The 15,269-nt window shown below is 32.0% G+C and overlaps 2 protein-coding genes across 2 annotated transcripts; one reads left to right on the top strand and one right to left on the bottom strand.

The window, feature by feature from the left end:
• Positions 1–240: 240 nt before the first annotated feature.
• On the bottom strand, positions 241–3,984 carry LOC139882125 (calcium-dependent protein kinase 13-like). The gene is given in 11 exon segments (XM_071866495.1): positions 241–384; positions 619–818; positions 883–1,024; positions 1,147–1,239; positions 1,241–1,365; positions 1,368–1,380; positions 1,561–1,728; positions 1,833–1,948; positions 2,291–2,443; positions 2,556–2,699; positions 3,342–3,984. Coding segments are annotated over 11 exon segments (1,941 nt in total).
• An 8,868-nt stretch (positions 3,985–12,852) lies between these two features.
• On the top strand, positions 12,853–13,984 carry LOC139882126 (trihelix transcription factor GT-3b-like). Its single transcript, XM_071866496.1, is given in 4 exon segments — positions 12,853–13,092; positions 13,418–13,831; positions 13,833–13,902; positions 13,905–13,984. Coding segments are annotated over 4 exon segments (717 nt in total). The 5' UTR covers positions 12,853–12,939.
• Positions 13,985–15,269: the final 1,285 nt, after the last annotated feature.

The following is a 15,269-nucleotide window of genomic DNA, read 5'->3' as shown; positions in this document are numbered from 1 at the left end:
CCTATCCTTTTAACAATTATCAAGGATTTCAAGCAGTTCGTTCACCATGTTCTTCCCATGCTTATTACTGAACTTTTGGTCTATGGATTTACCTTCCAACTCTAACTTCATTTTTGGGGCGCGAGGAAGAAAACGAACATCTAATAGAACATGGATCATTCATACTTTTGCGACATATATTCAACTTACTTGTAATTAGGGATTTGCAACAAAATAGTGAATAGTTGGCCGAGATTCCCCCTAATCTTGACACAAAAGTGAAAGATCAACAAGGCAAACCATGAGTAACCTAATATGGTATGGATAGCTCTGCTCGATACGATTACCTACAAATGCATCTTCGTACTCGTACACAAAAATAACGTCTAACACAAGTTTCACCAACTACATACCATACCAATCCCGTTGTAGAATTAATGCAAAAAGGAAATCCAATCCACAAGAATTTTATGTTTTAACAAAACCAAGAAAATTGACTACATAATGGCCCCTAGTTAGTGTCTAGAATACAACACAAGCACAACTAACATAATTTACATTTGTCAAATTCTGAATAATAAAATGTCATTACGAGCATGTATGGAGATTTAAAGCGTAAATAAACAAAAACTACGATACAGATGTGGTAGCGACTAACGAGCATAACTTCTTTGAGACAACTTCAAACTTTAAGATAATCCGTCCCTCTGAATCTGCCAGATGCCGCCCGATATTTCGACTGTTGGCGGACAAGAGTTGACTTTGACCAGCTTCGACCACAAATGGCAATACTCTGATCCATTCCAAATTTTCCTCAATATTTCCATGAGAAATAACTTCTAAACGCCCACGAAATTAACAATCAATATCAACCTGGAAAATTCCATCACATCTTTCCCTCACTTGCCAAGTTCAAAGAGCCATCCTCCATTAGCTTGATGCTGAGACTATTGAATCTCCCTCTCGAGTAATGACGAGAAGCCTTTCTCCAATCAGTTCCGGTTTTCATCATGGCAACGAATTCTTTATAGCTTATTTTGCCATCCTACATTCATTCATTCATTCATTCATTCATTCATTCAGACATTTAAAAACTCACGTTTTGAAAACGAATTCTGCTAATTCAAATCATATTGAAACCCTAATTAGGAAAACAAAGAATGTCACCTTGTTTGTATCCACTTCTTGAAAGATATCATTCGCTATATCTGTACAGTCATCTGTAGCAACATCTTCTTTCAAAGCAGATTGAAGCTCCTCCTGGCTCGATGAAACCATTTCCATCATTGTCAAAGTAGGAGAACGCCTTGTGAAGGTGCTCATCGTTACTCACTCTTTGCAAATGGAGAGAAACTGCTAAAAACTCTCCATAGTCCAGAGTTCCTTTCCATTAATATCTACCTGTCCCCAAACAAAAGCGCAACCAATAAAATTCAAAGGAAGCTAATTTGCCGATAGATGCCACTACTCATCTTTAGTTTTAGGAACATGACGAAAATGCATGCCAATTGAGAAAAAAGAAATGTCAGTCAGAATTCAAAAATAAAAAGGAAAAGAAAATTCAAAGCAATGTGCACTCACAGCTCCAACAAGCATCTGAACTTCAGAGTCCGCAAGTTGCGAGTTAACATTTAGAAGGCCAGCTTTCAACTCTTCGATTGAAACAATACCATCCTTATCTGTGTCCATCTTATTAAACATTTCTTTGATGTTTTCAACTTCTTCAACAGATAAGAAATCAGCAATAACCTGAGAAACATGTGGAAAAAGAAAAAAAGGGAAATCATAAAGTGGAAGGGAAAAAAATATTTCTTTAAGAAACAGAGTAAAGTTTAAGGAAGCAATCAACCAACCCTTAGAGCTTTTCTTTTGAATCTGTTCATCACTGAAAACTGTTTAAGCCTTGACTTGACAACATCTCCAAGAGGAACATTTGGAGCCTTTTTTGCATTCTGAATCCAAGAATGCTCTGCATAAAAGTAAAAATAAAAATTATGTCAGGAAATATAACATCGTCACAGTTATTAAAGAATACCAAATGATTAAAACAGAGCATTGAGGGTTGCGGCTGCCATGCTTAATATCAACAGGAGGAGAGCACTGAAGTAAGTTCTCAAAGAATATGAAAATGCTTCCTATTCAAAGATTTAACACATCAAAACTTAGCAAGTCACTCGTACAAATTAGTTGTTCTAATCCTAAGGCAGCTTATCATATAAAAGGACAACCCAATACCCACAATAATCAAAGTTTGTAAGTTGAAGTCACAGACAAGTACAACACAATACACTGGAAGTAAAGAGACAATTACCAAGAACTTGCTTTGCAGTTAATCGAAGCTTTGGGTCTGGCTCAAGCATTTGCCTGACTAAACTTTTAGCACTCTCTGATATGTTTGGCCATGGATCTCGTTTGAAATCAATATGACCACGGATAATAGCTTGTGCAACCCCTTGTTCAGTCTCTACATCAAAAGTATAAATTAGGCACAAGTGGAACAGTCCTGTTAACAAAAGAAAGTAAAGAAGCAGAATATATGTATGTGTACAGAGAGGAAGAGAGAGAGGTAAACTTACCAGCCCAAAATGGGGGAACCCCACACAACAAGATATAAAGTATTACTCCTGCACTCCATATATCTATTTCTGGGCCATAATTCCGTTTGAGCACTTCTGGGGCCATGTAATACGGACTTCCAACAATCTCGGAGAACTTCTCACCTAAGATAAAAAAAAAGAACTTCGGGCGTTACACCGATTGTACAACATGACTATAAAAGCCAAAATACTATTTGGAATTTCTAATGTTCACAGAGTAAGTATATTGGGAAATACAATAAGGATACACTCTTATGGAGATGACCATGCCAGTATCTTTGAAATAAACAAGCAAAAAGGGAAAAAAATGAGAATTGATAGCTCCACGATGGCCTAAGGCTCGTTTTACATGAACTAATTAAACGGCCCAATTCATGGATGCATGGTAAGAGTAACCACACAAGTCTGCTATTCTAGTAGAAACAGTGAAGTCATCAGTTGTTAGACTCTGTCTATCATTCTCCTAGTCTATGAAACATCAGTTCAGTGCACTTCCCGTCAATTTCCAATATCCCTTTATAGCAAATCTTGACAATAAATCATGATCCGCAATTGCTACCTAAACTCACTAAACTTCACCAAGCGTGTAGATAATTTACTTTAAGTACATGTGCAGCAGGTCAGAATCCTAGCTCAACAGTCACAAATTTAGCTCCAGAAACTAAAAGTAACATCTTTAGTTAGCAGTAACTCACCACATCCCTTTCAGCTGGGGACTTACATATATTGCTAAATAACTTGAACTATGAAACTTTTAAAAATTACCTGGCTTAAAGAAAATAGACAAACCAAAATCGATAGCTTTAAGAGGCGAATTCTCCTTCTTATTCGCAAATAGAAAGTTCTCAGGCTTCAAATCCCTATGAATCACACCATGCTTGTGGCATAGCTGCACAACTTCCACAATCGTCCTAGTAACCGCCGCCGCAGCACGCTCCGTGTAATGCCCTCTGGCCACAATCCGGTCAAACAATTCGCCTCCCTCACACAACTCCATCACTAAATGCACCGCATTGTCGTCCTCGCACGCCTCTTTCAAGGTCACGATACTCGCATTCTTCGGCAAGTGCTTCATAATCGCCACCTCTCGCCGTACATCTTCAATATCAATCGCCGTCCTCAATTTCCTCTTGGATATGCTCTTGCAAGCGAATAAATCCCTCGTTTCGCGCTCGATGCATAGGTACGTGATTCCGAACTCGCCGCGCCCGACTTCACGATCGACGAGGTACTTGTCGTCGATGTTGAGCTTGGCAACGTCGGTTAGCACAGTGATTGGCGGTTTCTTATTGGAGTGATTTTGAGGTTCTTTGCTCCGACGGCCGTGATCATGACCGCCGTGGCCTGAGAAGGTTGATTTCACGTCTTCTCTAGCGACGGCTGCCGGAGATCTACAACAATTACCCATTAATGTGGAAAGCTTTTTAGCTTCAGTTATGGATACTGTACAACCCAAACTAAAATTCTTTAGTAACGGATTCACATTATTGAACTAAAATCCTAACGGAGATGACAAACCAAAAGCTCAACTCTTATCAGAAATTGTTTAACGCTTCACTACATAGTGAAAGAGAGGGTGCGCTGCTTTTGTGTACAGTAGCGGTTTGCATCATGTAGTCCGATCGATTTTTTCATTGCCGGTCAAATTAATCAGTAATTAGGGAAGTTAATTATCATGTAAAATCGGTATTAGTATTGCCGGTCTTGTTATGACCGACATTGGTATTGCCGGTCTTGAACCTAATTAAGCTTCTCTCTTTATATTTCAAGGCTTGATCGGTAATGAAGTTGCCTATTCTAAGAAAAATCAAATTTGGACCGACAATAGCATTGCCGGTGAAAGATTAATATTAATTAAATAGTCCGACCGGTAATGAAAAAAATCGATCGGACTATAAATATTCACCTCTTAATCATTTCGTTTCAAAATATTTACGTTTATTTTTTAAAGTTTATATTTATAATTTACCCGTGAAAGAGAAGCTTTCTGGATATTTTTTATTATTTTTTTTATCTAGAAAAATAATTTCAAATGTTTTTTATTTTATTTTTAAAGTAAACGGTTGACAACGGGACGGTGATTGGGTTTGTTTGTTTTGTTCGTTGGATTTCGATACTTTTCTTTATTTTAACTTCTCGTCCTCCAACTTTTTCATTTTAATATTTTAGACAATGGACCTACCTGCAGACGAGACAGAATGAATATAGGGAACTGCATTGATTTTTTTTTATTTTTATTTGAGGCTGTCTATTTTTTCTTTTACTGTTTTTATATTTATTTAGCCCTCTGATCGACTCCATTATCGAAACTTTCTGACATTCCTTCAATTTTTTTTTCCCATGATCGTATCTGTTGGAATAATCTGAATTTCCGAAAATCTTTTAGTTTACTAGTTGAAGGACAATGAACACTTGTCATATTAAATCAAAGATTATGGAACCAATCCTTAGCTGAGGTCTGATTTTTGGACAAAAAGAGCTAGGACAAAGTGAATAAAGATTAGAGATTTTGTTTATTTTGTCTTAGTTTTTTTTTTTTCCAAAAATCAGTGGACATCCTTAGTTTCTCAAAGATAATATTTTTTCAATCTTCAAATATATATTATGTTTTGACTTTTTAGATGTAATTATTTTTTAATAAATCTGGTCGTTAAATTGAAGACGGGGTAGTACTATATGTTGATTCCTGGTAAGAAAGTTATATGTTGGAGCATTTTTTCCTCGTATACATTGTAGTTGTGGATGTCAACTACAAAAGGATATAAAAATGCAATCTAATTAGAGAATTATTAATTCTAAACTTTTAAAAGAAAAAAAGAACCATAGAGTTAAGAAATAAGAAGGGAAAGATGCTAAATGTTGTGTCTTTTATTTGCATAGAATTGAACGTAAGAGCTAGGGGTGTCATAAAAGTTAGTCATACTATTTAGGGTTAATTCCTATAGGGTCGGAGAGTTTAAGGGTCGGAGCTAAAAAAGTCATTTATTTAAAAAGGTCTAAAATTTACGGCTAATTCTAATCCTTTCGAATTTCAGGGTTCAAGAGTCGGCCCTCTATCGATAAATTATTTTTTTTTCGCACCATTCAACTATAAAATAATATTTGTAAATTTTTTAAATTAACTTAATCTAAAATTTGAAAATAAACAAAATAAAATGTTGTAGGACGTCATAAAAACAATATGGAATGTCGTAGTGTATAATAACGATAATGTAATAGTTTAATTTTTAACTAATAAAGTAAAAGAAAAAATAAAAGAAACAAATCAATCGGTTAGTATGCATGTTTGTTGTCATCATCTCCTCCTCCTTTTTTTTAATAAAAAATAAAAAATTATAAAAAAATGAAAACTAATATGGAATAATGAAGTTGATGAATGATGATTGATTTAGGGAGATGATATGAGGCAGAAGAAGGAAAAAACGAAGTATAATATATTGGATTGTTTATTCAAACTTTATTTTGCTGTCAATAAATATTTGTGATAACCATTTTTTTAAGTTATACAATCATCATCTTTAAATTAATTAATCATCAAAATATTATTAAAATAATTATATTAATATTAATAAAATAAAATTAGTTCATAAATATAAATATTAAGGCAGTGCTATAACTCAAACCTTTAGAACTAGGCCCCTTTAAGACTTCTATTTTATATGGCTAAATTCTTTAAGACTTAAAATATAATTGGCCGATTTTTTGATCGTAAATCCGCCCTAAATTTTAAGCTTTTCAGACCAAGCTTTTTGGGCTGGCCCATTTTGACATCCTAGGTAGAGCAGACAATGCTTTGTGTCTCTCCCTTTTTTTGTTTTAGTTTGTGTTAGTTGAAGAACCTTTTTTGCGGGTCTTATTTGATTTGAGTGTTTTGTGTCTCTCCCTTTTTTTGTTTTAGTTTGTGTTAGTTGAAGAACTTTTTTAGCGGGTCTTATTTGATTTGAGTGTATTTGGACACGATAATAACCATTTGCAAAACGTAATTACTTTATCTCATAAAAAAAAAACGTAATTACTTTAGTTTGTTGAAAAAGATCTTAATTTTTTTTATATTTTTTTTAATTCACATTTTTCAAAAATTAATTACAGTATCAAACTGGGCTTAGAGTTCGGGACAAAGAAAAAATTGGATTTGGCAAACTGGTTTAGACTAAGCCTTTTAAGAATTAATGGGCTACAGATGGAAACTGGCAGGATATATTCTGGGCTGGATGTCCCAACCAACCAGGTCCAATTATAAACAGGAAAAAGGAAAGCAGCAAATTTGAATTGTTTGTAAAAGTACAGGGACTAAATACCACATTATCCCTTCTATAAACAAACTGAATTAAGTTTGATGCCAAAGCAATAGGAATGTTAAAAGGAGGAATGTAAAATAGAGATCAGACTTTGTTAAAAAATACAGTAAGTACTAATTAATTAATTAAAACAAAAAACTGTTTGACCAGCTTGTTGACGGTTGCCCAATTGCTGATCGTATCTTAATTATGTTCAAAGAGCTCGCGGGTCACTATACCAGTGTGCTTAATTGTGGGGTCGGGACTCGGCCACTCGGGAGATTTATTTCTATTCTTAAACTTTAATGCGAAACGACGTGGTTTTAGGCTATGTATGTGAAATTTGTCAAGATGCAAGAGGGATTAGCACGGGACCGGACTTACGTACACTTCCATAGGTACGTTGCGTACACTTCTCTGCTTGAAATAGTTGTACGTTTGATCAAACGTACAATTATTTCAAACATATAATCATTTAAAGCAGAGAAGCGTACCTAAATTTTTTCCATTAGCATGAGGCTCACGAACACCACAACAAATTGAGTTGTTTTCAACTCGCGAGATACGTTGTATTTGAGTCTTTTTAAGTCTTTTTATAAACAAACGAACCAAAAATGTAAATATTGTCTTGTAATTTTTAATAAAATAAGTAGTTGATACCATTTAATTAGGAAAATGAGAATAAGAAAATAGAACGTAGATAAAATTTTAATTAGGAATAAAAGTTAAATTAAGAAGTTGGATTTGTGTATCATAATTCGATTAGGAATAAATTATTGTTTGTTGTTATTTTTTTATATATAATAGCGAGATTTTTAATTTTTAAATATATTTTAATTGTAAATTCAATAGTAAATTTTATTGTCAAATCAGCATCCAACACAAGACGTTTTATTAATGAATAGTTATTTAACACATGTATTTTAGAACTTTGAATTTTAATTATGTTTCAACCTACAATTTAATGTCAATGATATTATTTTTTTCCTATTCTAATTAGAAAATTAAAAAACGATAATAACATAATGATTCGTAATCAAATTCTACCAATTACTTTTTCCTAATATAATAATTTTATTCTTAATCAATTTTCTATCTTTTATTTAAAAAATTATTCCTAATAAAACTATAATACAATATTTTTTTAATTAAATAATTTTTTCTAATTTAAAATTCATAAAATTTATTTTTTCTATCCCTAATTAAAATTGACATGTCTTCTTTTTTCCTATTCAAATGGACATATTATTAAAAAAAATTATTCCTCATCAAATTATAATATATATTATTTTTCTAATTTTTTTATTAAACTTTTATTCCTAATAAAAAAAAATCAGCTATATTTTTTTTTCTTATTCTTAATTAAAACGAACATATCTATTTTTTCAAATAAATAATTTTTCGTACTAAAATTTATTTTATTCTTTCTTTATATTTCTAATTTAAAAAATATCTTTTTTTCCTATTCAAATGAGTATGTTATTAAAAATATTATTCTTAATCAAAATATAATATATATTATTTATTAAACTATTATTTTTAATTAAAATTGGCATATCTTAATTCAAGTAATAGGAAAAACTAAATTAATTAGATGTAATTATAAATTTTATTATGAAATCAAATCTTGATATGTAACTTTTATTTTTTTGCTATGTTTATTATTTTAACAATAAAATAAATTTTTTATTTTAAGATTGTAGATTTTGAAATACAATCAAAATAATTATAATTAATTTAGATTTAAAATAATTACCTATTATATAATATTTGATATAGATTTAATAATGTTTAATACGAATAATTATTATATAATTTTTTATATGATATATTTAAATTATTAATTTTTAAAGGTACGAATTTTATGTCCAACGGACGAGCCCACTTACTTATAAATTATAATTTTTCGATGCCATAACATGGACAAACTCGCAAACGTGTACGTAGGGTTTCTCGTCTCACATATCATGAAGAAAGATATGCACAATGAAACAAACTCGAAGCGGAAATCCATGGATGACTTACCTGGATATCTCTTATCGGACATATTTCACAGACTACCTATCAAGAGTGTTGGCGTATGTATGTGCGTAAACAAGTCATGGTTCTCTCTCGTAAAGAATCCCGCGTTCGTTTCCTAGTATACAACCACCAAAAACAAAACCAATCCACCATTGATCTTCTCTTTAGACTACATACCGACAACGAAAGATTCGATCTTCACAAGATCTTATAGCTCCCTCTAATTTATAAAGATAGTTTCAGGCTGCACGTTGGTTTTTGCCATGGCTTGCTATGCTTTCCGACAAAAGATTTAAATAGTTTTGTGTTATGGAATCCTGCCATTAATAGAAAAATAGACCTACCTCCTGCCTTCACCAATTATTATGAGTTAGAAGTGATGAATATCGGATTTGGATTCGATCCTCTAACGAATGACTACAAGGTGGTTAGGGTTCTTTGTTTTCGGAGGGGGATGTTTTTAATGCTAGGGCCTAGGTAATCTCTTTGAACAAAAATTGTTGGAAATTGGTTTCGGATCTTGATTCTAGTAATTGCTTCACGAGTCCTTCACTCGCACCAGCTGTAAGCGGTGTTGTGCATTGGTATACATCTAGTAATAGAGAGTCTATTGTTATTCTGGCCTTTGATTTGAACAAAGAAGTTTTCCGAGAAGTTATGTGCTCCGAGGTTTTCAAAGCTCCAAGAATATACACAGCACTGCAAGTGTACAAAGAGTCTTCCCTTACATTTTGTGTCTAGGACAAGAAACTATCCAAACGGGCAGAAATATGGGTGATGAAAGAGTATGGCCGCGTCGTGGATCAAGATTTGGAATTTGATCAGAAAAACAATTTATTCTCGGGAGTCAACTTCTTTTATTCTATGGGGCTTCGGAATAATGTACAAGTATTGTGGCAGTTGGGTAGGTACCAGTACCACCGGGGGAGATATAATCAGGAATTGATACTCGTGTCGACTGATGTGGAGACGAAGGTAGTTGCAGCTGACTTGAGATCGTTTAGAGATTTAGGATGTTTCAAAGAGAGTTTGGTTTTACTAGACAATGCAATGCCAAGACAAACTTGTATACAAAAACTAGCAAGAATACTGGTCGTGTCAAGTGCATTACATTTAATTATAAATAGTAAATTTTAATATCATGCATTGGAGAAGAGAATGAGTTTCTTATTTAGTATGTTACTTTTATCTTTTCACTAAATTGTAGTAGATTGAATAATCAATAAAGCAGGACTGAACTGAAAAAGGCAACAATAGCAATTAGCAACGCCATTAACCTCCAAATCATACATCACGCAACTTTTAACTTAATAATCTTATCCACTTACAAGTCTCTTTTAGTATCTTTTTCTACTTACAACTTTTGGAAAATTAGGACTGAATCGGATTAGAAGATAAAGTAAACTCAATTCTTTACCTATGCACCCAAAAAAAAAAGAGAGTGAAATTAATCATACATATCAAAAGCATAAGAAACGTTTACATATCAAAGAATCTAAATCTAAAACTTGGAAATTAACACACGAAACTAATTATATCCCAATAAAAAAATTACGTAGTAGATATATTATCATGATTAAATGTGACTTCGCCTTTTATCTGAAAATTTCAATTTAATTAAATCGAGTATATTAATCATTAGAGATGTATTTAGTTCAGATATACCTATCATGTATTTTGATACTATATTTATATGACAAGTAGTATACCAAATAATGAAATAATCACACCGTCCATCCGCACGAACGTCAGAATATATAATTTGTGTCTACAGACCACAAACCAATGAAACGGTCTAAGTAAAAAATCATGACTAATAAAATCATATAATTAACTAATTAAAAGAAACATGAAACATACATACTGTATTTTAAATAATTATATGTATTTATTAATTGTAATTAACTAATTAATTAAGTCAGTTAATACCGGCCTAGGATAGATTTGAATTCAATTCAAGGTTTCGATTAATCGGATGACGTGTAGCGTGTATATTTACAAGATTAGATACGGTTCCATTGTAGGACCAGACCAAGTCATTAGTCATAGGTGTGAATCTTTTAGCACACGTGGGGTCCAACTTTTGCCTGACAATCCATGCATGCTTGCCACGTGGATAGATCTTTATGGGGGTCCACACGCGACAGCTAAAAATACTACCGCGTTTTTTACTTTGTGTGATATACACAGTCATCAATTATATTTTATTGTCGTTTTAAGCTGAAATGAACAAAGTTAACCCAAACGGCTAAAAAAGTTGTAAAAAATAAAATAGAAATGAACCGCATAGGGGAAAAGTAAGAAAATGACAGATTGACTGACAGTAACTTTTTTTGTGAGTGGCAGTTTTAAAGGTTGTTGATACGTAAGAGCATCTCCTAATATAGCCGACTTGTGCCACATGAGATATGATAGATAGAAAGAAAATGAATTAGGATTTTTTAAAATTTTGAATTTTATCACTTTATGTATAATATCATTGTTGAATTCTAATTTTAATTATTTTTATATAAATTAAAATAAAAAAATAACATAATTAGTTTGTGTATTATGGATCCATCATTTTAAAAATAAAATATTGCGTTTGAAAAAAAAAGAACTCTTCTTGACAGAGAGTTAGGAAGAAAAATAGTTAAGATTTTCTATATCATGTGAACTCAACAACCCAAAATTTTGAGTCATTACGAATTTAAATTTTCATCTTAAATAATATTTGGGTTTGAATTGATCTACATTAGTGCATCATCATGGCTTGCTTGATTGTAGAGAATATTGAAGTGTCTGCATCCGCCAACAGAATTTCCATATAACTGTGCTTAATCGTAAGCATGACGTCATATAAACGCAATGGGAACATTAGTTGCACTATACTAGTGTATATATACTACAATAAATAAAATAACTGTATTCGATTTCTTAAGAATATAAATTATGTGATTACGCGTGGGGTATTAGATATTATGGGACTAAAATGGTGAAAAAGATGATTATTGATTAGCATAATGCTATTATTAAAAAGTCAATAATCAGTTTTCTTTCCTGCTAAATTGTTGATATATGTTTTAATTATTATCGAGGGACGAGGGTCCGTTGTAGAGTTTCTCCCATGTTCTAACTAAAATAGTGTTATACTAATTATCACATGTTATGCTTTCTTAATTTTTTTTTCGATAACGTTATGCTTTCTTAATTAATCTATACATTTACATTTGACTGGCAATTTAATATGGTTCAAGTTGTGGAATAACATAATTCATCTATTTTTCTGCAGTTTTTTAATAACATATTTATCTGCAGTTAATATTGGTCTTAGAATAATAACATTATTAGTAAATAAATACTACGATCATCATTTAGACATAATTACGTACATATTTATCTCATAAATAAATAAATAAAAATTTTAATATTCATTGAGAATTACTGAAAATAGAAAATATATATCGCATATTATTAACAACGTAATTCTATCCAAATATTTTCAGATAAGATATATGTATATATAGATGGATATCAAAAAATATATATACTTTTGAAGTAAAAGATTTTATATGTATAATTAATAAGAAAAGGGAAAATATCATATGTAAATTCCTATCTTGTATTATATGTCATGAGACACATGACCAATGTATTTGACACCTTATAAGCAGAAACATGATCAAAAAGAAAACTTTTCTTTGTTCTTTTTTTTTTCCTATTCTTTCTTCATAATTGACATTTTATATTCACATTTAACATTCACACCACTTATAAAACCTTTTCCATTCCCTTTCTCTCTCTTATCTTTTTCTTCTACACCAATTAAGTTCCTCTCTGTTTCTAGATCGATGATCATGTCTTAATCTCTTTTGATAAAAGAGATTACTCTTTGAATCTTCTTCGATTGATTAATAATAATTATTATGGAAGGAAATCCACACCTTAATCTTCCTCAATCCCACCATTATTCTCAGTTTACGATACAACAACAACAACAAATCAGTGTGAGCGTTGATACAACAACAACAACAGGAGATAATAGGTTTCCTCAATGGAGTTTTCAAGAGACAAAAGAGTTTCTAATGATCAGATCAGAGCTCGATCAGAATTTCATGGAGACTAAGAGGAATAAGCTTTTATGGGAAGTTATCTCCACCAAAATGAAAGAAAAAGGCTACAATCGCAGCCCTGAACAGTGCAAATGCAAATGGAAAAACCTAGTCACCCGATATAAGGTAAATACTCAAATCTCCATACTATATAACTCGAAAATTAATAATTAATTTTATTTTAATCATAAAACATAAGATTAATTAATCATACGCGTTCCTTATAATTGATATATCGTATATACTATAATAATAAAGGTCAAAGGAAATAATTTTGGTACGCAGTGCTTATCGAAATCTAAATAATTAATTTAGTTCAGATTGTTAAGATTAAGATATGTAGAAATGTTCATAAAAAAAAAAAAAAGATATGTAGAATTGATTTATTATGAATATACTTAATTGATCTAGCTAGGGTATTGTGTATTTCATTATTTTATGTTTAATTTAGGGCTGCGAAACGATGGAGCCTGAAGCTATGAGACAACAATTCCCGTTTTACAACGAGATTCAAGAGATTTTCGCTATGAGGATGCAGAGAATGTTATGGGCGGAGGCGGAAGGCGGTGGTGGGGGAAGTGTAAGTGGGTCAAAGAGGAAGGCGGCGGCGCTACTATCTTCCGATGATGAAGAAGAGAACATCAACGAAGACAGCGAGCCTGAAAATAAAGGAAATATTACCGTGAGGAAGAAGAAAAAGGCAAAGCTAAGTCGTAGTGGAAGTAGCACAAGTAGTAGTGGAAATATAAATAGTATTCGGGAGATACTTGAGGATTTCATGAAGCAAATGATGCAAATGGAAATGCAATGGAAAGAAGCTTTCGAGGCGCGAGATAATGAGAGGAGATTGAAAGAAATGGAGTGGGAGGGAGACGATGAGAGCTTTGGAAAATGAGCGGCTGATGATGGAGAGGCAATGGAGGGAGAGGGAGGAGCAACGCGGATCAGGGAGGAAGCTAGGGCGGAGAGAAGAGATGCTCTTATCAATGCACTCTTAAACAGACTCAATAGAGATTAAAGAGAAGACTAAATCTAGCTATTTCTAGTAATTAAGAGAGGTTTGTTTCTACTTAACTGATCTCATTTTGGACAACGTTTCATAGCAACTTAGCGTAAAATGCTAGCGGATCAAGTATACGTTGAAGTATATTTCATGACGTCTACATAACTCTATTATTTGATTAGTTATATATAGTTTAATTAACTTTTTATGGATTTATGAATTGATCTCCCTTTTTGCCAACTTGAGGTTTCTTATAAATTTGCTTTCTCTTTTAGTTATAGCTAGTGATAAAAAGCTCGCCATTATATATGCAATGATTTTCTTCTTGTGATGATGTTAATCACGAGGGCTTTATATATCATCGAGATGATTATAAGCCATATATAAAAAGAACATATTGTTTTTGGAAGTGATGATTTAGAGCCTTTTCTTGGTGGGGGAAATATATGTTAATTATGTCAATCCACAATATACATGGCTTTTTTATATTTCTCGTGGGAAATGTAGGATTAGCTAGGATTTAAATTTCGATTTAGTTTTGTGATGATAACAACTGGCCGGGATGGGATCATGAGCAGATTATGATCGAATGGTCTTAAAACTGTCCTTATGTATTACTTTTTTTTTTTTTTTAATTGTCCTTATGTATTACTTAAAATCATCTATAAGCTAATATTGCTCCATTAATTCTGGTAATGTGGTGATCACCTTCAAGGAAGTATCCTATCATTAACCACTAATTAATTAGCTAGGTATGCTTGATTAATTAACAATAATTAGGGCTGTGTTTGATACAGGTGATATGATTAGACAGTAATCGTTCAATTATTTATTAATTTTATGTATTTTATGCACATTCATCTTATGTATCTATTCACATCTTATTTTCTTATACAATCATCTGTTATGTTGCCCAAACATTTCCTGTTATAAAAAGAAGTTAATTTGAATACTTTATTATCAAACATAAATGGTTTTGTGCATCGGAGTTGGTTGTTTTTGTAGTACACTGTACAAGCATGGTGTAGCAACAGAAATGGTGATATTTGTGATTGCCATATATATATGCTTCAAAAAGAATTTACGAGTTGATGATGCAAGGTTTATCATCATTTTGTTTTCACATATGTGATCATATATATCAAAAAGTTTAAAGTACTATCTCCATCTCAAAATACATGATATTTTGATAAATATGATATAATGTAATTAACATGATATAATGAAGATATTTTTTGTGAAAAAATAATTGTTTAAACTTTCCCAAATTAAACAAAATAACGTATATAACATAAAAATT

This window comes from Rutidosis leptorrhynchoides, unplaced genomic scaffold (assembly GCF_046630445.1).
Source record: "Rutidosis leptorrhynchoides isolate AG116_Rl617_1_P2 unplaced genomic scaffold, CSIRO_AGI_Rlap_v1 contig230, whole genome shotgun sequence".
Lineage (NCBI taxonomy): Eukaryota > Viridiplantae > Streptophyta > Magnoliopsida > Asterales > Asteraceae > Rutidosis > Rutidosis leptorrhynchoides.
Note: the sequence above shows the minus strand (reverse complement) of the source record. Positions and strands in the feature narration are given on the sequence as shown.